General features: G+C 36.1%; 2 protein-coding genes, 1 long non-coding RNA gene and 2 other non-coding genes across 6 annotated transcripts; 4 read left to right on the forward strand and 1 right to left on the reverse strand.

The window, feature by feature from the left end:
* Positions 1-3,358: 3,358 nt before the first annotated feature.
* On the reverse strand, positions 3,359-6,077 carry LOC111777906 (uncharacterized). Its single transcript, XR_002812432.2, has 2 exons — positions 5,844-6,077; positions 3,359-3,559 (listed from the first exon to the last, which is right to left on the reverse strand). It is a non-coding gene; the product is annotated as an uncharacterized LOC111777906 (long non-coding RNA).
* A 790-nt stretch (positions 6,078-6,867) lies between these two features.
* Positions 6,868-11,725, forward strand: LOC111777690 (DNAJ heat shock N-terminal domain-containing protein). Of its 2 annotated transcripts, XM_023657409.2 has the most exons (11): positions 6,868-7,159; positions 7,260-7,288; positions 7,496-7,601; positions 7,883-7,942; positions 8,047-8,129; positions 8,687-8,852; positions 8,934-9,063; positions 9,996-10,154; positions 10,226-10,398; positions 11,205-11,285; positions 11,381-11,725. In XM_023657409.2, the coding sequence occupies exons 3-11, from the start codon at positions 7,515-7,517 to the stop codon at positions 11,462-11,464; spliced, it is 1,023 nt and encodes a 340-aa protein (XP_023513177.2). In that variant the 5' UTR covers positions 6,868-7,159; positions 7,260-7,288; positions 7,496-7,514; the 3' UTR covers positions 11,465-11,725. The 2 variants fall into 2 exon arrangements, with proteins under 2 accessions (XP_023513177.2, XP_023513176.2); XM_023657408.2 differs by having other exon boundaries at positions 6,869-7,288.
* A 4,694-nt stretch (positions 11,726-16,419) lies between these two features.
* On the forward strand, positions 16,420-18,750 carry LOC111776749 (aspartate carbamoyltransferase). The gene is made up of 3 exons (XM_087118382.1): positions 16,420-16,603; positions 17,555-17,604; positions 18,427-18,750. The coding sequence occupies exons 1-3, from the start codon at positions 16,519-16,521 to the stop codon at positions 18,559-18,561; spliced, it is 270 nt and encodes an 89-aa protein (XP_086974508.1). The 5' UTR covers positions 16,420-16,518; the 3' UTR covers positions 18,562-18,750.
* Positions 18,751-19,498: 748 nt separating this feature from the next.
* LOC111777920 (U1 spliceosomal RNA) lies at positions 19,499-19,659 on the forward strand. The gene has a single exon (XR_002812443.2). It is a non-coding gene; the product is annotated as a U1 spliceosomal RNA (small nuclear RNA).
* A 1,289-nt stretch (positions 19,660-20,948) lies between these two features.
* LOC111777944 (U1 spliceosomal RNA) lies at positions 20,949-21,110 on the forward strand. The gene has a single exon (XR_002812465.2). It is a non-coding gene; the product is annotated as a U1 spliceosomal RNA (small nuclear RNA).
* Positions 21,111-21,905: the final 795 nt, after the last annotated feature.

Here is a 21,905-nt window from a genome sequence, read left to right on the forward strand (position 1 = left end):
TTTGCTCTTCATGTCTATTCAATGTCTCTGTCTTGCTTATGTCTCAACTTGTCTTCAATGCCCACTTCGCGTAGTGGTGTGTTGGATGATGCATCGTTTCATGCATCATAACACTCTTCTATATTGACCCGCATGTGGTCGAATGGGCGTCTTTTGAGGGACGTCGTTTTTCTTGTCATGACGTGAGGGTCACAACCTACTCTCTTCATAGCATGGTTGTGACATTCTCCCTCACTTAACTTAGTCATCGTCCTCGATGACTTACTCGAGGCACAATCGTATTGCAGATTGTGACATTCTCTCCCACTTAATTTAGTTATCGTCCTCGATGACTTTATCAGGGCGCATTCGCCCCACTGATTGTGAAAAAGTATAATAGCCAAAATAGTATTTAAAAAATAAAGACTAGAAAAAAAGGAGAGTGATTTTTAAAAAAAAGTTTAAATATTTTCTTTTAGTCCTTATACTTTCAAAACTATCATTTTGGTCCCTATACTTTAAAAAAAATTAACTTTTTAGTCCCTAAAAATAATATAGAAAGACCAAATGAAAAGCGTTGAAAGTACAGGGACTATAATGAACATTTACATATTTTCGGGATCAACATCGACATAAGAAGTGAATCAACATTTTAATTATATCGTAAAAAAATTCATAATATATTTATTCAATAAATATTATTAACTAACCATTTTTTTTTTATCAAAATTAACTTCAAACTAAAGTAGAAATTAATATTAAAATATATTTATTAAATTTAGTATTTTAACAAAATTAAAAATAATGATATTTTTTTAGAAATAATTATAATGTCTTGGAAAATATTAAATAATTTTAAATAATTTTTAAAATTAAAGTTTTGGATAATTACATAAAACATTCAATATAATTTAGCCACTTGGATAATATCCATTCACATATAATATCAAATTTTCTTATTTAATAGTATATTTCATGTCGCCATTTAAAAATACCAAAAAAAAAAAAAAAAAAAATCTTTTATGAATTAGAAAATTGGAGAAATTTCTCAAAAATATTAGATTCGAAAGAAATTAGACAAGCAACCCAAATCATAAACGATGGATTAGGTTAAAAAAAAATTCCGTATGGGTTGGGCTGAGTTTTTGAAAAATGAAAAATTCGGTTCGGTATCCATATTGATATTTTGTTTTTGTCAGATCAACCTGACCAACCCGAAAATAGGGTTACATCCAACCCAACCCTAATTTTCAAAAAAATTAAAATATTTAACGTGTATAATTATGTTAGTATGCATTGTGACTTGTAAATATTCGATATTTAAACTTTACGAGATATTAGTTATTAATGTAACATATATCATGGATAAGAACGATGTTTTAAATAATTGAAAAAAAAAAAAAACATCCCAACAACTCAACCGAACTTGAAAATAGAGGGTTGACTTGGGTTGAGCTGAGTTAATGCCGATTATCTAAGAATTTAACGACGTTTCGATATCACCGTCGAGGAGAATGTTTCAAATCATATAAAGAAAGACTCTCTTAGCTTGCAAACCTCATCAAGAACCTCAAAACCTGGCAATCATCGAGTCCACATGAACTTTATTCGAGTTGCTTAAGTCACTAATCCAACCAACCCAAAATTTCGAGTTGGTCCAAAAGATTTTTCCAATACAACACGCGTACACCTGTAGCATCACAAACCCAAAATTTTGGGTTGACCACTTATGTATAACCGTCAGCCTTACGATTTTAAAACGCGTCTACTAGGGAGAGGTTTCTACATCCTTATAAGAAATGCTTTGTTTCTCTCTGCAACCGACGTGGGATCTCACAACACCTCTCGTTCTAATGAAGTTAAAAAGGGGAAGTTGATTGATATCCATTGGTGAGAGGTACAGCAAGTTAGGCATGGTGGTTTCTAATCTCAGGTCCACTTTCAAAAAAATAAAGCAACAAATTTCAAACAGTTTGCCCATAACATAAAAGAGTAAGCAAAGAGCATGCCAAATCCAAAACCAAACCTTCTTTGTTTACCCATTTTTTAGCTTTCCCTTTTGATGTGATACTCATTTTGGAGGAACAAAAGCTTGGTCTGCTACCAACTGCATCAGTTTTGGGTATCAGAATATGGTTCAACAATGGTGAGAGGCATGTGGTTGGCCATGCTCTCTTCTTAATGGCTTCATCATGTGTATTGGGACCAACAATCTTGTCGTTTGAGATATTTTAATGGGACAAATGAAGTCATATGGGCATTACTGATGGTGTTGCTTAGAAGTTGAAGGGGTTTTCTTTTCTCAGGCTTTATAATATCTCTTAAAGTAAGATTTCATAAAGTTAATGGAAGAAAAAGAAAGTTGATTAGTTTAATCTTTACGCTTATTTTACTACTCTAATCTTCACGTTTTCAAAATGATTTCGAACCCTTCGAGCATTTGTGAATCTATGAACCATATCATTCTGCTAATCAAATCGAGACAGGTAGAGTGTGAGATCCCACTTTGGTTGGAGGGGAGAACGAAACATTTCTTATAAGGGTGTGGAAATCTCTCCCTAACAGACGCGTTTAGAGACTGATGAGGATACGTAACGGGCCAAAGCAAACGCTATCTACTAGCGGTGGATTTGAGCTGTTACAAATGGTATCAGAGCCAGACACTAGGCCGTGTGCCAACGAGAACGTTGGGTACCCAAAGAGGATGGACTTGCTATTACAAATGGTATAAGAGCCAAACACCAGGTGGTGTGCCAGTGAGGATGCTGGGTCTTCAAAGAGGGTGGATTGTGAGATTCCACATTGGTTGGAAAGGGGAACGAAACATATCTTATAAGGGTGTGGAAACCTCTCCCTAACAGACGTGCTTAGAGGCTGACGACGATACATAACGGGCAAAAGTAGACAATATCTGCCAGTAGTGGATTTGAGTTGTTACAAATGGTATCAGAGCCAGACACCAGGCGGTCTACCAACGAGGATGCTAGGTCCTGAAGGGGGTGGATTGTGAGAACTCACATCAGTTGGAGAGAAAAAACGAAACATTCCTTATAAAGGTGTGGAAACCTCTCCTTAGTAAACCCGTTTCCTTACAATGGTGCGGAAACCTCTCTCTAGTAGACGTGTCTCCTTATAAGGACGTGGAAACCTCTTCCTAGTAGACGCGTTTTAAAACCGTAAGACTGACGACGACACATAACGAGCTAAAACGGACAATATCTACTAATAGTGGGCCTGAACTATACATAGAGTAAGTCATACGACCTCAATTTTCGCAACTCACGACAGTGTTCGAAACCTTTTCGGAAACAAAAACTAGTCATGGGGTTACCTTTAAAAATGATGCTTTTAGTACATGAACCTACAAGACACAAATAAGTGGGTCACTCTTGGTAGAGATAGTGATAAACAAGTCTTTTGTGAAGATTTAAAAAGAACATATGCTCTGTAGTGCAATGGTTTTGAGGGGGAATCTCCAAAACCAAAACTTTGGGCTGTAAAGAAACCTTTGTCCATAATCCATGGCTTGTCATGTGAGCATCTGAGGGTAGCAGTGCCCTTATGTCTGCATCAAAGTAGCCTGCAAGAATAGGAAAGATTCAATACTTGTACTACAAGTTATGCCTTTCAATGGCAACTAGAGATCTTGGAAGTAAATTCCTCTTAGAATAAAGAAAAGTTGGATTCTAGATGTATAGATACAAGATCATAAGGAATAGATCCACAGATTATGGTCAACTGAAGCGCGTGCTACGAGCGAAAGCAATCAGCCACTAGATTCAGTGGTGTTTTGGAGGTTCGAGCATGTGCGTATGAACAAGATGAACTAGTTGCATAAAGTAATCAACCACTAGATTCAATAGTATATTTTGAATCACAATCTAGCATGGAATCAATAGAGTGTCCGCAAAGTACCATGAAGTATAAGCTAGAAAGGAAATGACATGGGAGTAAATAGTTGCATAAAGTTATCAGTCACTGGGTGCAATAGTATTCTTGTAATTCTCTTTGAGATCTCTCATCGGTTGGAGAAGAGAACGGAATATTCTTTGTAAGGGTGTGAAAACCTCTCTCTATTAGATACGTTCTAAAAAACTTGAAGGAAAACCCGGAAGGAAAAACTCGAAGAGAACTATATTTGTTTGCAGTGGGCTTGGACTGTTCAAGTGGTATCAGAGCTAGACATCGGGCGATGTGCCAGAGAGGAGGTTGAGTCCCGAATGGGGTGGACACGAGATGGTGTGCCAGCAACGATGCTGGGCCTCGAGGGGGGTGGATTGTGTGATCCCACATTGGTTGGAGAGAAAATGAATCATTCTTTATAAGGGTGTGGAAACCTCTCCCTAGTAGACGCGTTTTAAAATCTTGAGGGGAAGTCTGGAAGGCAAAGCTTAAAGAGGATAACATCTGCTAACGATGAGCTTGGATTTTTGCAAATGGTATCAGAGCCAGACACCGAGTGATGTGTTAGCGAGAAGGTTGAGCCCTGATGAGGGGTGGGTTGGGGAGTCCCACACTGATTGAAGAAGGGACGAGTGCCAGCAAGGAGACTGGACCCCGAAGGGAGGTGGATTGTAAGATCCCGCATCGGTTGGAGAGAAGAACAAAGCTTAATTTATAAGAGTGTGAAAACCTTTCCCTAGTAGACGCGTTTTAAAATTTTGAGGGAAAGCCCGAAAGAAAAAGTCCAAAGAAAACAATATCTATTAGCAGCCGTTACATTCTTGCCCCCATCAATCCATAAGGTTTGCCTTAATTATGATGCCACTTCCCAACATAGCTCCTACAATCACTAACCAAGAAGCTTAAGACATTAGAGCAAACAATGCTCACTTTGATTGGTATCGCCATATCAAATTTCTACATAGCAGATTTGTCAGTTTCAACTGGAATAGTTCTAAAAAAAACTCCTCAGTTCCTTTCAAGTGCTCTACCTCGTCAAGAAGGTCTGTCAGATCTTATATCGGGTGGAGAGGGGAATAAACAGTTCCTTAGAAGAGTGTGGAAACTTCTCCTTAATAGACTCGTTTTAAAATTATGAGACTGACGACGATATATAACAGGCAAAAGTGGACAATAACCAGTGGGCTTGGGCGGTTACAAATGGTATCAGAGCCAAGTTCCGTGCGGTATGCCAGTGAGGACGCTAGGCCCTCAAGGGAATAGATTGTGAGATCCCACATTGGTTGGAGAAGGGAATGAAGCATCCCTTATAAGGGTGTGGAAACCTCTTCCTAGCATATGCGTTTTAAAATCATGAGGCCAACGGCGACTTGTAACGGACAAAAGCGAACAATATCTACTATCAGTGGGGTTGAACTATTACAAATGGTATCAGAGCTAGGTTCCATGTGGTACACTAGGCCTTCAAGGAGGGTGGATTGTGAGATCCCACATCAGTTGGAGAAGGGAATGATACATTCCTTATAAGAGTGTGGAAACCTCTCCCTAATAGACGTGTTTTAAAACTATGAGGCTAACAGCGATATGCAATAGACCAAAGCGGACAATATCTACTATAAGTGGACTTGGGTTATTACAAATGGTATCAAAGCAAGGTTCCGTGAGGTGTGCCAACGAGGACGCTAAGCCCTCAAATGGGTAGATTGTGAGGTCCCATATCGATCGAAGGAGGGAACGAAGTCTTCCTCTTAGCCTCAACCAGCTCTAAAAGTTTAAGAGAAAAGGTAATGCTCTTTTGAGAGTACATCAGAGGCTACAGAAAGCCTTCTGTCAAATGATCAAACCAGAGAGAGGCTAACAACAGAGTAAATTCTAGTCATCTACTAACCAATAACAAAGTAAATAAATGCAACTAGCAGATGATATGCACGACAGAAACCACTCCTAATGAGCTTCCTAACCAGAAACCAGTCATATTCAGCCAACCCATAAGTCACAAACTCCAATTGAACATAAAAATCTCTCACAAGCATTTCAACAAACACTTCGCATGCAAGACACAAGTCGCCAAACACGAAGCACATGTGAATCCACGAGTTTTGCACAAAACAATCCAATGCCAGATCCAACTTCACAATCAACCCATGAATCTATCTTCATGTGTGGGTACGCAACAAAGGGGCAAGTGAATTACTAGAAATAGGAGTGTTCGTGTAATGGTGTCAAGAATGAGAAATAGAATTGAGATTGAAAGTACAACAAACATAGGTAAATCAAAACCTTAAATATAATGTTCACACGTTAAATATAATACAAGCTACCAATTAATACGAAAGAAAATATAAACTATCCAAAGAATAAAATAAAATATACTATTGATAAATCGAAAAAAATATTAACGAATTACGAATATATAAGATATATTCCATAACTAATTATTATAATATATTATAACAGATGATTTGAATCATATTAAAACATTTTAAACATTTAATTATAATTTTTTTTATAAAAGACTAAAATATTCGTTTATAAAATATTTATTTACGTATTAAACATTTAATTAAAATTTATACCTCAATTTTAATATTTATTTAAAATACCTCTCAAATAATTAAAAAAATATTTTTATTAGTGGTTAAAGAATAATTTATAAAAAAAATTATGAAATTAAAAAAAAATGTGATAAATATATGTATATATATAATTGTCTCGTAAACAAATATATTTTTTAAATTTAATTATAAATTTGGGTTATTCGGTTCAACTTAATAAATTAATAGCCTACTAAAAGTTAATATATAAATAAATTATTCAAGTTATTAATTTATTAATTTATGTATATATATAATTGTATAGTAAATAAATATATCTTTTAATTTTTTTAATATATATATATATTTTTTATTATAAATCTTAACATATTTCAAAGTAATTAATAAATTATTTATAATATATAAACAAATTATTAAATTTGGTATGAATGAATTGAACGGATGAGAAATTTTCACGAGACGACACTTGGAGGAAGGAAGAAACTCGAGGATGAACGACACGTCGGAACATACTCACCGAGACAAAAATCGTGTCGGAAAGCCAACGAATTCCTTGGAACCACGTAAAAAACCCATCAAATCATCTCAATTAAGCAAGTTTTACTCCAAATTATTGTCCGTTTAAGAGATTCCGACGCGTTTCAGCCGATTTCCCACTTTCCCACCGTCCCCATCCATAGCTTCGTTGGCAGGGCATCTTCTCCGATTCTTCCTCCGTCGCTGTAATCCGAATCGCCGCCGTGTTTTCCCGCTATTTTACATCTCCTCCTTCAAACCCTTTTCTCTTTTTCCTCATCTCTATCATTTGTTTCTCAATTTCAGGTCGCCGGATCGGATTCCATCAATACCTCGTAAGTGGCCTCTATTTCCCTTTTTCGTTTGATTTCGTTCTGATGTTCTTGGATGCCCTTGTTCTTGTTGATTATGATCATAATTATTAATGATTGTTCTTCATTTATTTCTATTTGGTTAGGTTTGATCTTTCTTTCCCATTTCAGATCTTATATAGATTGTTTGTTCTTCACCCATGTGACTAATTTGGTCTATTTCGTTGAAAGGCATTGAGATTCAAAAGATATGGTGAAGGAGACTGGTTATTATGATGTATTGGGTGTCAAATTCGATGCCTCCTCTGCAGAAATTAAGAAGGCATACTACGTTAAGGTGATTTATCCATGGCTATGATGATCAATGAATTTCATTGTTCTGTTAAGTTGCCTCTTAGTCTTAGATTCTTAGCTGCATTTCATATTATGATCTGGATAAGAAGCTTTGTTGATGGTTTATTTTTCTGTAATGGTTCATTCTTTGCATCATTCTTGGTCCACCCGGCTAGTCTTTGGGAGCCTCGACGACATCCCGAGTCTTGGCATGGGTACCTTAGGGTGCGAACTTTGTTAGTGTTGGGAGTGGAACATTTCATAACCTTGATGTCTATTTTTCAGGCAAGGCTAGTTCATCCAGATAAAAATCAAGGAGATCCGAAAGCGGCGGAAAATTTTCAGGTGAACTGAACTTCCTAACCCTGTTTAGTCTGTTAGTTTTATTGCCAAACAGCAAGCCGGATATGCGTTTCGTTATGCAAGTGCTTGTATTTGTCCTTGTGAAGGTACTGGGAGAGGCTTATCAGGTATTGAGCGATCCCGAGAAGCGTGAAGCGTACGACAAGTATGGGAAGGCAGGAGTACAACAGTATGTTTCTTTAACTGAGATAGAAAGTTTAAACTAATAGGTTAACACGCTCCCTTAACTATAGGTTTGAAAACTAGAACGGAAATTGGTGACTATTGACATAAATCGAGATGAGAAAATAAAATTTCAAAGATTTGAGTACAAGGCATTCGGCTCTAATACCATATTAAACTACTGATAAACCTAAAAGCTTAAGCGATGAACTATCGATCCTTTAGACCTTCGGAATTTGAAGCTAGATGTGTTAGAAAAGTTACCACAGGATAACTAGCTTGTGGCAGCCAAGCGTTCATAGCAACGTTGCTTTTTGTTGACCAGCTGGGGCCTTTTGGCCCCCAAAGGCATGTGTCGTTGGCTAAGCCCTTGTGATGGATAAGTCTCACGGGTTGTCTTGTGACGTAATATCCACTGAGTGATGGGTAGAATCCTTTGCAGATGACTTAAATATGCAACCGTGTATTGTTAATTACTTACTGAAGAAACAATTCTAGTCTTTTAAGTTTTATTCGTCGCAAGTGATGCAAGCGGCTCTGATCTTTTTCCCCGTGTTTTTTTAGGGACACCATGGTAGACCCTGCAGCTGTGTTCGGTATGCTGTTCGGAAGTGAGTTCTTTGAAGAGTATGTTGGTCAGCTTGCTTTGGCTGTTCTATCAACTTTGGAGATTGAGGAAGATGCACAAGACCCCGAGATACGCAGGCAAAAAATTCAGGAAAAGCTAAAGGTATGCTTCTTTTTCTTCAATGATGCAGATGTAAAAGCAGACTTTTGCCATGGCATTTACCCATACTCGTAAAAAATGTAGATATTTCAAAAGGAAAGGGAAGAAAAGCTTGCAAACATTTTGAAAGATCGCCTCCAACCATATGTTGATGGTCGGGTTGATGAGTTTGTGACATGGGCAAGTTCAGAAGCACGACGACTCTCCAATGCTGGTATGTATAACCATTATATATGTTTCTCTACAAAAACGTTCTAGTTTAGGCAAGTTCTATAATGCTTGTGGAACAAATTCATTATATGCCTTTTTGTGAGATCCCACATCGGTTGGAGAGTGGAACGAAACATTTCTTATAAGAGTGTGGAAACCTTTCTCTAGTAGACGCGTTTTAAAACCTTGAGGGGAAGCCCAAAGAGAACAATATCTGCTAACTGTGGGCTTAGGGTGTTATAAATGGTATCAGAGCCAAACACCAAGACGGTGTGTTAGCGAGGACGCTGGGCCCCAAGAGGGGTGGATTGTGAGATCCCACATCGGTTGGAGAGGGGAACGAAACATTTCTTATAAAGGTGTGGAGACATCTCCCTAGTAGACGCGTTTTAAAACCTTGAGGGAAGTCCAGAAGGGAAAACCCAAAGAGAACAATATTTGCTAGCTGTGGGCTTAGGCTGTTACAAATGGTATCAGAGCCAAACACCAAGACGGTGTGTTAGCGAGGACGCTGGGCCCTAAGAGGGGTGGATTGTGAGATCCCACATTGGTTGGAGAGGGGAACGAAACATTTCTTATAAAGGTGTGGAAACATCTCCCTAGTAGACGCATTTTAAAACCTTGAGGGGAAGCCCAGAATGGAAAACCCAAAGAGAACAATATTTGCTAGCTGTGGGCTTAGGTTGTTACAAATGGTATCAGAGCCAGACACCAAGACGGTGTGTTAGCGAGGACGCTGGGCCCCAAGAGGGGTGGATTGTGAGATCCCACATCGGTTGGAGAGGGGAACAGAACATTTCTTATAAAGGTGTGGAAACATCTCTCTAGTATACGCGTTTTATAACTTTGAGGGGTAGCTTAGAAGGGAAAGCCCAAAGAAGACAATGTCTGCTAGCGTTTTTAGCTACAAATTACCCACAAGCTATTTGCAATCAGCTTTTGGTGAGACGATGCTGCACACCATTGGATACATATACACAAGGAAAGCTGCGAAGGAACTTGGGAGGGACAGACGTTATATGAAAGTGCCGTTTTTAGCCGAGTGGGTGCGAGATAAAGGACACCAGATAAAATCACAAGTGATGGCAGCTTCAGGTAATCTTCTCTCTTGTTTATAAAGCTTTCGAACATTCGATTTTGATCCTAACCATTGCACTTTTGTTTAGGTGCTGTTTCTTTGATTCAATTACAGGAAGAGTTGAAGCGGCTGAACGAAGGAGATAACCGAGACGAGAACCTGGCAAAAGCCATTGAGGAGAAGAAAGATGCTGTTCTTAACTCACTTTGGCAGATTAATGTGGTCGACATCGAATCTACTCTGTCACGTGTCTGCTCTGTAGTAAGTCACAATATCATACTTTCTCTTAAGTTAAACTACCATTGCCCAGGCCAGCACTGTTAAAGTTAGGATTATGAGGTCGATTTTATATTTTGCACTTAAACTTACCCGAGGTTATGATTTTACATAAACAAGAACTAGGAAATCATCGTTTACCGATCACCCGAGCACTTACATAGATTGGAAAATATTCTCACATATATAGAAAGTAGAAACTAGTTCCCGTTCTCATCTTAACTAGGAAATTGTCGTTTACCGGTCACCTTAGCTCTTACGTAGATTGGAAAACATATATAGAAAGTAGAAACTAGTTTCCATTCTCATATTTAACTAGGAAATCGTCGTTTACTAGCCGCTCGATCTCTTATGTAGATTAGAAAATCATCAACTTCAGCATAGTAGAAACTAGTTCCCATTCTCATCTTAACTAGGAAATCGTTGTTTACCGGTCACCCGAGCTCGTACGTAAATTGGAAAACATATATAGAAAGTAGAAACTAGTTTCTATTCTCGTCTTAACTAGGAAATCATCGTTCACCAGTCACACGACCTCTTATGTAGATTGGAAAATCATCATCCTTAGTATTCTCACATTATATTGAAAGTAGAAACTAGTTCCCGTTCTCATCTCAACACCCCCCCTGCCCGAAAAAAGGAAGAGATGGGCAAGATAGCCACGAAAATAAACACGACGTGAATGAACTCCCAGTTCGTTTTATAAGAAAACGAGTAGTCTGTCCTTGTTTACGCCTTGACATAAACTTCGGAGTCATGTCGATTCACCAGACCTCTCTTTTCTGTATCAGGTTATTAGAGACCCCAGTGTGTCGAAAGACGTACTGAAGCTACGAGCCAGAGCTCTGAAGAAGTTAGGAGCGGTATTCCAAGTAAGAGCGAGCCATAAGAAAGTCTTCCATTTGAGACCGACTCGGTTTCGTTATTACGTGCACGTTGATTAACCCATGTATTGCTAACTTTTCAGGGTGCAAAGTCAGCTTACAGCAGAGAGAACAGCCTGAGGCATGAAAATGGTAAATCAATTGCTGTTGCTTCTTCAACTTCATGAGCTCACACTTCCATGGAAACTGTCAGTCTTCTCTGATCTGATGATGTTCTTTTTGATTCTATATATTTGAATTCAATGAATGTTCTTCATTTTTTGTATGCTGTTCTTGAGAATTCCTGCATTTTTTTTTCCTGCTTTGTAATTTCTAGCTTACAATCTGCTCTTGTTCTTGTAAATAAGTTATAGGAGAGTGAGTTGGGGTTCTGAATCATTGTTTATTTATTTATTGAAGGAGATGAAATATTTCGATTTCTTGAGTAACTTCTAAATATTTCGATTTGGTCCCTTTAGTTTTAGTCGCTTCTTTCGAGTTTAGCTTTGAGTTCTATTCTAAACCCTTAATACATTGTTATCGATTAGTGGCGGCCTTGTTTACATTGGTCATACCGGCTTAGAGGTTAGAGGTTAGAGGTTTAGCTTAATACCAAAAACTCGATGATTTTTGGGTCTGAGTCTTCGGGCAAGTGCAAATGTCCTAGGGGTAGGGAGAAAAGTTCCGACCTTGGTTATAAAAATAATATTAAAAATGTAACTTAAGGGTACTCGAGAAAGTTGTTAGTGAAATCTTTGAAATCATAAGGATCAAATTGAAACTTTTGATAATCCAAAATTATAGGCGTCGAACTTAAAACTAAGATTCAAGCTACAAAGCCGGGAGATGGGGGTTATTTCTGTTGGATGAAGGTCCCACATCGGTTAATTTAGGGAGTGATCATGAGTTTATAATCAAAGAATACTATCTCCATTGGAGTGAGGCTTTCTGGGAAGCCCAAAGCAAATCTGTGAGAGTTTATGCTCAAAGTGGACAATATCATACCATTGTGGAGAGTCGTGTTCATCTAACAATTTCATTCTTCATTCTCACAATTATAGTCTCAAAATTTTATAGATATAATGTATAAGTAACAATGAACTTCATGTTTTGACCTTCCGTGAGATTTCACATCGGTTGGAGAGGAAAACGAAACCTTATAAGGTGTGAAAACTTTTTTCTAGCAGACGCGTTTTAAAACCGTGAGATCGATAACGATATGTAATGGGCCAATGCAGACAATATCTGCCAGCGGTGAGTTTGGATTGTTACAAATGGTATCATAGACACGTGTGAGTTAGGACACTAGCTGGCCGCCAAGGGGAGTGATTTCTGAGATCCTACAATTGTTGGAGAGGTGAGGGTTGTTACAAATGGTATCATAGACATTGACATTGGCTAACCCAAGGGAAGTGACTGTGAGATCCTACGATAGTTGAGCCCAATAGATATTAACCCCTTTATGCCCTTTATCTTATGCACACATTTAAGAGATAAAATATAATTCCTAGAATATTATTGAATCAATCCTAACACGATCGAGTTGCTTGAATCCTGAGATCATTCTACTCGAGCGTCCATTTATTTTGATTACCCGTAAATAAAATATTTTTCAAAAATGCCTTTTAAAGCATTTTGTATAAAAACTATATAATTTTTTTAAAAAAATATATATGTTTAGTTACATTTTCTCGAAGTTTGATTTGAGTAAAACCTAGTCCATCATCGTCGGTGTTCAGTGTGGTGGTCAACCGCGGTGGGTAGCAACTATGGATTCTAGTGGTTGTTCGACGTTAATTGGCAGCGGTTGTTGATGATTGTTAGTAATGAGCATTGTCACGGTCATGTTCATCTAGGGCTTGTTGTTTGTAGGCGTATGTCGGATGTCCCAGTTATGCTTGTCTAATACGTGTTGTCCATGATCACTTGCTCGTTCAAACCCCTTTTACTTGCTTTCAGTTACATAGATTTTTATCATTATTATTGTGTCAATACGAGGTATATGACTAGTCACCAAATTCAAGATGTGACTAGTTATCAATTCTTTTTACGCACGTTACATGCTATCAAAGTCGTTATTGTTGCTTATTCGCTTTTAGTTCTAACATTACTTTCTTTAAAATTGTGTTCAACGTAGTTCTTCGCTCACATTTTCTAAAATATTTCTCTCAAACGTGACTCGAGATTCGAGCTTACACCGCTATTGTCTGCACAGTCTAAATTTCACACGATTGACTTGTTCGTTGGATTAGAACAAATGCAGCACAATTGTTGTCCCGCTCTACGACATAAAAAGTAAATATAGTGTAAGAGAATGATAAGTAAGGTATTTATAGTGACATTATTGAATTTGAATATTTGGACGGTAACAAAAAGAATATTTGCTAAACTTAGGACTAAATTTATGTACCAAAACAATAAATATTAATCTTCAAATATTTTTCATCTGTAACAAAGTAATACTAATTTTAGATAATATTCAAGAGAATATTGCCTAAATTACTAAAACAACCCCACAAAGAGACCCAATTATTGGATTCAAAGAGGGGTAAGAAAGAAATATACACTAAATTAAACCCCTTACCATAAATTTTATTATTTATCTTTACTTCCTAAATAAGCTTATTTTTTAAATTTTAATGTGGTGATGTAATTTGCCATTTAATTAACGGTAACATATTTATTCTTTATTTATTTATTTATTAAATTAGTTTTCCGACCATTATCACTTCATGCAAATCTTAAGAAATGGAGTGTTCGGGTAACTTTTTGTAAATATAACGACTCATGCCTAGGATTCGAAAGTTGAATTCGACATCTGGTGGCCCTGATATTCTTCATAGTCACAGACCAACACTAAGCTTTGGAGTTCTTACGATCGAGTCACTGAAATGGGAAGTGTACATTACTTGTATAGATATTTAAGCATTTCTTAGTTATCGTATTCTTAGGATCGCTTTTGTTTCGATGTAATCTCGGTTCATTCGTATACCCCTCATTTACTTAAGCGTCACGGTAAAACATATATTTATTTATTTTCAAAATTTTAATTAAGATTCATTGACCCAATATTTTGAAAATAAATAAATATTTATAAAATAAAAATATGGATTGAAAATTAAAAATAAATTCGGTTAGTTCAAACTCAATCCAGTTTTATAAGAACTCGGGAATCAACCCAATACATAAAATTTTCACTCATTTCAACCAAATCCAATCAAAATAAATTCATAATTCAACTCAAACTATACCGATTATGTTGGGTTGATCGAAGTTTTTAGGTTATCAGTGTAATATCTCAAACTCACCGGTAAAAAATATTGTCCACTTTGGCCCGTTACGTACGTCGTCAGCCTCATGATTTTTAAAATGCGTCTACTAGTGAGAGATTTCCACACTGTTATAAAATAATGTTTCATTCCCCTTTTCAACCGACATGAGATCTCACAATTAGATTCTTTTCACGGTTATAAAAAATGGTTCGTTCCCCTCTTCAATCGACGTAGGGGTCTCACAATCAGATTCTTTGCACTATTATAAAAAATGTTTTGTTTCCCTCTTCAACGGACGTGGGATCTCACAATCAGAGATTCTTTGCACTGTTATAAAAAATGTTTCGTTTCCCTCTTCAACCGATGCGGGATCTCACAATCAGATTCTTTGCACTGTTATAAAAAATGTTTCCTTCCCCTCTTCAACCGACATGGGATCTCACAATCAGATTCTTTGCACTATTATAAAAAATGTTTCCTTCCCCTCTTCAACCAACATGGGATCTCACAATCAGATTCTTTGCACTGTTATAAAAAAACGTTTCGTTCCCCTCTTCAACCGACGCGGGATCTCACAATCAGATTCTTTGCACTGTTATAAAAAAATGTTTCGTTCCCCTTTTCAACCGATGTGAGATCTCACAGTCAGATTCTTTATATTGTTATAAAAAAATATTTCGTTCCCCTCTTCAACCGACATGGGATCTCACAATCAAATTCTTTACACTGTTATAAAAAACGTTTCGTTCCCCTCTTCAACCGACGCGGGATCTCACAATCAGATTTTTTGCACTGTTATAAAAAGTTCCGTTCCCCTCTTCAACCGACGTGGGATTTCAATCAAAATCTTCACCCGAAAGATTAAAAGCAATACATAAAGGTAAATATGGGAAGAAGGGGGTATTATTTTAGTGGTAAAATCTAAGAGTCTCTTTATTCTCCATTGATGCAATTATGTGGGTCATTCTTAGTGGTATTTGGTGTGTAGTCCTTATCTTTTTAAGGATTTATAATAATGGCCCTATTATTTCCACGTAGACTTACTTTATAACACAACCTAACTCCTCCCCTCCTTTTTAAGGCACTTGCTTATTTAATTATGTAATCCACTTATGGGAAATTGCAAAAAAGACCCAAAACTTTTCCATTTCAGTCCTTATATTCCCTTTTAATTACACATCCAATATCTCATTATTTTTTATTTCTTTGTTTCTTCCTTCAATATGTCAAAGAATATTTCCAAATCCCAAGGGGGTTTTGCCAAACAGTCATTTAATTCTTTTTTTACTTTTTTTTGTTAAATAACTGTTTTGGTTAAATACCCACAAAGTAAATTTGAAATTTGGGTAAAAGTGAATTTGAAAATTAAATTTATAATTATTATTTCTACTTATAGTTTATTTTATTTTATTACCTACTTTGGTAAATAAATAAATATTTATGAAATGGGTCGTGAGTTTTTTTTTTTTTTTTTTCAAAATTCAAGTTTTTATAAAAAAAATAGTTTTTTTTTTCTTTTAATTTGGTTTAAATTCACTATAATTTATCCTTAAATTTTTTTTAAATCTCCTATTTAATAATTATTTAATTACTTAATTTTAAATTTTTTTAAATTAAGTTTCATTGAAAAAAAAAATCACATTAATTGAAGGGTAATGAGGTAATTTCACGTGGACGCTAATCCCAATTATATATCTTAAAAATCCACTAAAGCTTGTTTAGACTTAGTGCCCCAACAAAAGAAAAGTGGTCTCTTTCTCCCTTTTTCATTTGAATTTTAAATTAAAAAAGCATTAAAGTAATTTATCAAATAATAATAATAATTATAATTATAATTTATAATTAATAACCAAATTTTAGCTTATAAGTCATACATAAGAGGAAGCATCATTTGGTTCTATGCTCTTTGGAAAAACAAGAACAAGAAGAAAGACCAATCTTTAAGGTTGTTTCTATCATACTTGGGAATCATGTTTTTCAAGTATAAGCTCGGCTTCGTCTTCTTCCTCCTCTTCCTCCTCTCGAGCTCGTTTTTCTCCACTATTTGCATTGCAGGTGGGTTTTTTGATGCTTTTGCTTATTTGAAAGTGTCAGAGATTTCGTAATTGTACATGTTTTGTTGTGAACTCGACCTCGTTTTTATCCATCATCTGTGATTGCAGGTGGGTTTTCGATGTTTTCATTTATTTTGAAAGTGTTGAAGGTTTCTAAGTCGTACGTGTTTCATTGTGAACTTGACCCTGTTTTTATCCACCATTTACACTGCATGTGGGTTTTCGACGTTTTCGTTTATTTTGTGATTTTGTGTAACAGTCAAAACTCACCGCTAGTAGATATTGCCTGTTTTAACCCGTTATGTATCGACGTTGAGGTTTCCACACTCTTATCTACTAACGATGAGCTAGAGCTGTTACAAATGATATTGAGCCAGACATCAGGCGGTATGCCAATATGGGTGGATTGTGAAATCCCACGTTAGTTGGAGAGGGGAACAAAGCATTTCTTACAAGAGTATGGAAATCTCTCCTTAGCAGACGTGTTTTAAAACTATGAAGCTAACGACGATACGTAACGAGTAAAATCGGACAATATTGACTAGTGGTGGACTTGGACGGTTACATTTTAAATATAACAAGACTGACTTCAATTATTTATCGAAACGACTCTCAAATATGTCACGGTATACACTTTCTAAACCCAAACCAACTCGAGGTGTTAATTGGAAGTGTATCGACCATTTTTAAAAGCTACTTCGATTTGGATTGTTACTTTTTCATTGAGAAAAAAGTAAAGCAAAACAAAAACAAAAACAAAAATTTATTCAAACATGTTGTTTCCGACAACTAAAGAGTATCTTATTTGCATGCGTAGTATATGTTATTCGTGTAAATTAAGGAGAGAAATAAGGTCTGTTCTTTTTTTAAAAAAATTACTGATTTTTTAATGTAAAAGTAAAAGTAAAAGTAAGTTCTTTATAAGCACTTTTTTTTTTTTTTTCTTGTGCAGGTCGACCTTCTAAGCTGGTTCATGAGGTTGTTAATGGTGTTGTGCATGAGGTTTGTATTTACATTAAATCCAAAGTTTAATTGTTTGGGTAACCCACTTGAGTGACTCGTAATGAAATAGTTGTGTTCGTGTCGATGTTTGAAAGTTATATGAAACTTATTTGTGATAATTTGGTCTAAAATTTTTGTTATGAATAACCAAAATTATACCGTGTAGGTGTAAGTTAGATTAACGGTATGACTTGAAAAATGGATGTTTTGAAACGGGTAGGTCTAAAGCCTAAGTAGTACGTCTCTCGCTCAGTTATAGAAACCCTAACGTTCAACGGGCCTCTTTTTGTCAATATTTTTGTTGTTTTAGATCGGTTGTAGAAACCCATCTAAATTTTAATCAAAATTTAAAGACAAAACCTACATCTTTTTAGATTTCAAAGATGGACGTGGCTTTCATGGATAACAAAACGAAACTTATCAGTAGGTAGGGTTGTTCATATAACTCGAGGACCTAACAAATCCGAACTAAAGGTTGGATTTGGTTAGATTTATTCTTTTTCGATTTGGGTTTGATTGGATTTTTGGAAAACTGACAAAATTCGAGTAAGTTCACGGATTGACATTATTTTGGTCAAGTCAACCCAACTCAAGTGGGTTGGGTTGGGTTTGGTTCGATTGTGAGCTTTATTCGGGTTATTATAGTCATCAACCCAGCCAACTCGAAATTTTGGGTCGGTTAAAAAAACAATTTCCAACCCAATTTGTGTATACTCGTATCGGTAGAAGCCGTGTTTATAAGCTTAAATTTCAAAAGCCGTATGTTTAGGAAATAGCCCAAACCCTAAGTAACTTCGATAAAATTTTGAACTTGATCATCAGGGTCGAAAGAGGACGACACGAGATGAAATGGAGGACGTCCACGAAAGGCTTTTGAGGGTAAACACCAAAGACTATGGAAGATATGATCCATCTCCATCTTTTGTGAAGCCTCCTTTCAAGCTCATCCCCAACTAAGAGGGAAAAAAAACAAAAGAATCCATCACCAATATGGACTCCTTTACCACTACCTTAGCTTATAAATAAATAATCAGAAATATCATGTGTTTCGTAGTATATGTATAATATATATAGTATATAATATGGTCACAGACTTAGATATATATATATATATGAATATAAAGCTTTTAGTAATGTTTTGATGTATACATTTTGTGCATTTTGGAATAGGTTATCTTATGATTATAGTGTCTATTTTTAATACTACTTTGGTATTGATTTCACTCCCAGTAAGGTTAACATTCAAATCTTGTATCTTTTAATTGAAAATATATATCTTAATCAATTGAGTTATGTTCTAATCAACAGTGATGTATTTATACGGGATTTTAGGATTAAATCGGGCTAATCCTCAAACCATATGGACTAGCTCGGCCTCGACCTTGGTTGGGTTTGCTTCTCTTTTTGGGACCCAATTGGGTCATGGGGTGTAGCTATGACCCAAGTTTGTCTTTTTCGTTGTTGATTGCCTTGGAGGACATTATATGGTATCTCGCTATTACGTCCTCACAATTTATACACTAGAAATCAAGTCATCAAACAGTATCGGGCGATTAAGTCTCATATCTTACTTACCCCACAAGAAGGTAGAAATCGGGTCGGGTATTTCCAATATGAATATAACTTGGTGATTAAGTACCCACACCCGACATTTGAAGATGGTAGAAATCGATCGTTAAATTGTAAAGTATCCGCACCTTATGAAAAAATTAGAAAGTTAAAAAATAATAAAATTGGAATTTATATAGTTTTCTTTTTCAATGAAGTGTGTATTGAGAGAGTTGCTTTAAAATTCCCAAGGAAAATGTGTTGTATATAAAAAAAAAGGATTAGTTTCAAAGTTTGTTTGTCCCACATCGACAGAATTTTGAAGAAGAAATGGGCGAATGAGTATAAAATGAAAGCAATGGGTGTTTGGGCGATCATGAAGGCCCATGGCCTAGGTTAGTGACCTCCATTGCACTTTGGAGGGGTGCTCGCCTAAGGTCTGTCCAATGAGGCAGAACCTACGTCATAATTTGTGGCAGTGGGGGCCTGCGTTCGCGCGGCCCCTATCCAATCTTAGTTTAAATTTACTAGTACATTTTAACTAAGTTTAAAGAACGTACTTGTAACCTAGTATTTCGGTTATTCGTATTAATTTGTTCTAAACATATAATTATAAATTTTGAAATGTAATTATATTTGAGTGCTAACAATGTGATTTTTTAATGTAAATGGAAGAGGATTTTTTATCCAATTTTAAAAATATATGCATAAATTATTGGTTCCATAATGGTTCCTTATGGAGTGCGAGAACGCTAGCCCCAAAGAGTGGTGGGTTGGTTCCTTATGAGAGTGCTAGAGCTGAGTTGATATGATTTTTCAAATGGATATACGTGGGATCCACCCTGGTTGGTTGGTTGGTTCCTTATGAGAGTGCCAAATGGATCACTGGTTGGTTGGTTTCTTATGAGAGTGCCAAATGGATATACGTGGGATCCACACTGGTTGGTTGGTTCCTTATGAGAGTGCCAAATGGATATACGTGGGATCCACACTGGTTGGTTGGTTCCTTATGAGAGTGCCAAATGGATATACGTGGGATCCACACTGGTTGGTTGGTTCCTTATGAGAGTGCGAGAACGCTAGCCCCAAAGAGTAAGGGTGTGAAAATCTCTTCTTAGTAGACGCGTTTTAAAAACCATGAAACTGACGATGAAATGTAACGGGTCAAAAAAACATAGTAATATGATTTTCATGATTCAAACAAACTAATTTGAATTCTTAAATTTTAGAACCTCACGAATTTCGATGATTTTGATAATGAATAGGGGCGAGATAGCTCCTTAATTGTCTAAATAACCATTTTTTTTATACGTGTAATAACCCTATTAGATACCATTTGATGAAATTTTGTATTAATTCATGAACAGAGAAGATAAAAATAATAATTTTAAAAAAGATTGAGTAAAAAATATTTTTATTTTCGAAATTTGGTTAAAATTTCAATGGATAAATAAAACAAATATGTTCTCAATTATTAAAAAAAAAAAAAACTAAATTATTATCAAATAATATTTAAATACAAACGTAGAAAATATAAATCTAAAAACTACCATAGAGAATAATCGATAATTAATAAATATATAAATTTTTTAATTGAAGTTGGATATTTAAGTCACCGTATCTTAGAGGCTAGAACAATTAATCTTTTATTTTGGTTTAAAAATCCCAACGAAATAAATATATTTTCCGAAGGTCTCAATGGAATTGTGGGAAGTTTATCAGTCCCACATCGAAAGAAATGAAAAGGAGAAACGGACGGACGGATATAAAAACCGAGCCACTGGCTACGTTACAACATACTTACCTGGACGGGGTTTTTGGGCGATCATGAAGACCCATGGCCTAGGTTAGTGACCTCCATTGCACTTCGGAGGGGTGCTCGCCTAAGGTCTGTCCAATGTGGCAGAGCCTACGTCATAATTTGTGGCAGTGGGGGCCTGCGTCCGCGCGGCCCCTACCCTATTCTAAAGGGCAAGTAATTATATATTCCCATTTTGTTTGATTTTACCATTATAAGTTTTACCCTCTAACTTATAACTTATAGGGGTTGTGGGCTATTTTCTACCAATTGAGGTCCTCACGGGGTTTTTTTTTTTATTTTTTTTTTATTTTTTTTATTTTTTTATTATTATGTAGTCGGTAAAACATTTAACGTTCAATTTACAACTTAAATAGTTAAAAAATTTAATTTACAACTCAAATGGTTAAAAATTTTAATTTACAACTCAAATGGTTAAAACTTAAAATTAAAAGTGAGTATAAAAGAAGAGCAAAATAATAATTTTAAAAGCTTATTAATTTGTTTTTTTTTTATTCTTTACAAATATTATCATCTAAACAATTATTGTTTTTGAACGGCCCAGATCCACCGCTAGCAGATATTGTATCTTTATCTTTAGGCTTTTCCTTTCGAGCTTCCTTCAAGGCTTTAAAACACGTCTGCTAAGGGAAGATTTCCACACCAAATGATGTTTTGTTCTCCTCCCCAACCAATGTGGGACATCCCAATCCACCCCCACCAATTGATGCGGGACTGCCACCAAATCCACCCCCTTCGGGGCCTAGCTTCCTTACTGACGCATCGCCTCGTGTCTACCCTCTTTGGAGACAGCGAGAAGGCTGGCACACCGTCCGGTGTCTGGCTCCGATATCATTTATGATGTCCCACATTGGTTGGGGAGGAGAACAAAACACCATTTACAAGGGTGTGAAAACCTTTCCCTAACAGACACGTTTTAAAGTCTTGAGGGGAA

This window comes from Cucurbita pepo, chromosome 16 (assembly GCF_057944985.1).
Source record: "Cucurbita pepo subsp. pepo isolate OVF chromosome 16, ASM5794498v1, whole genome shotgun sequence".
Taxonomy (NCBI): domain Eukaryota; kingdom Viridiplantae; phylum Streptophyta; class Magnoliopsida; order Cucurbitales; family Cucurbitaceae; genus Cucurbita; species Cucurbita pepo.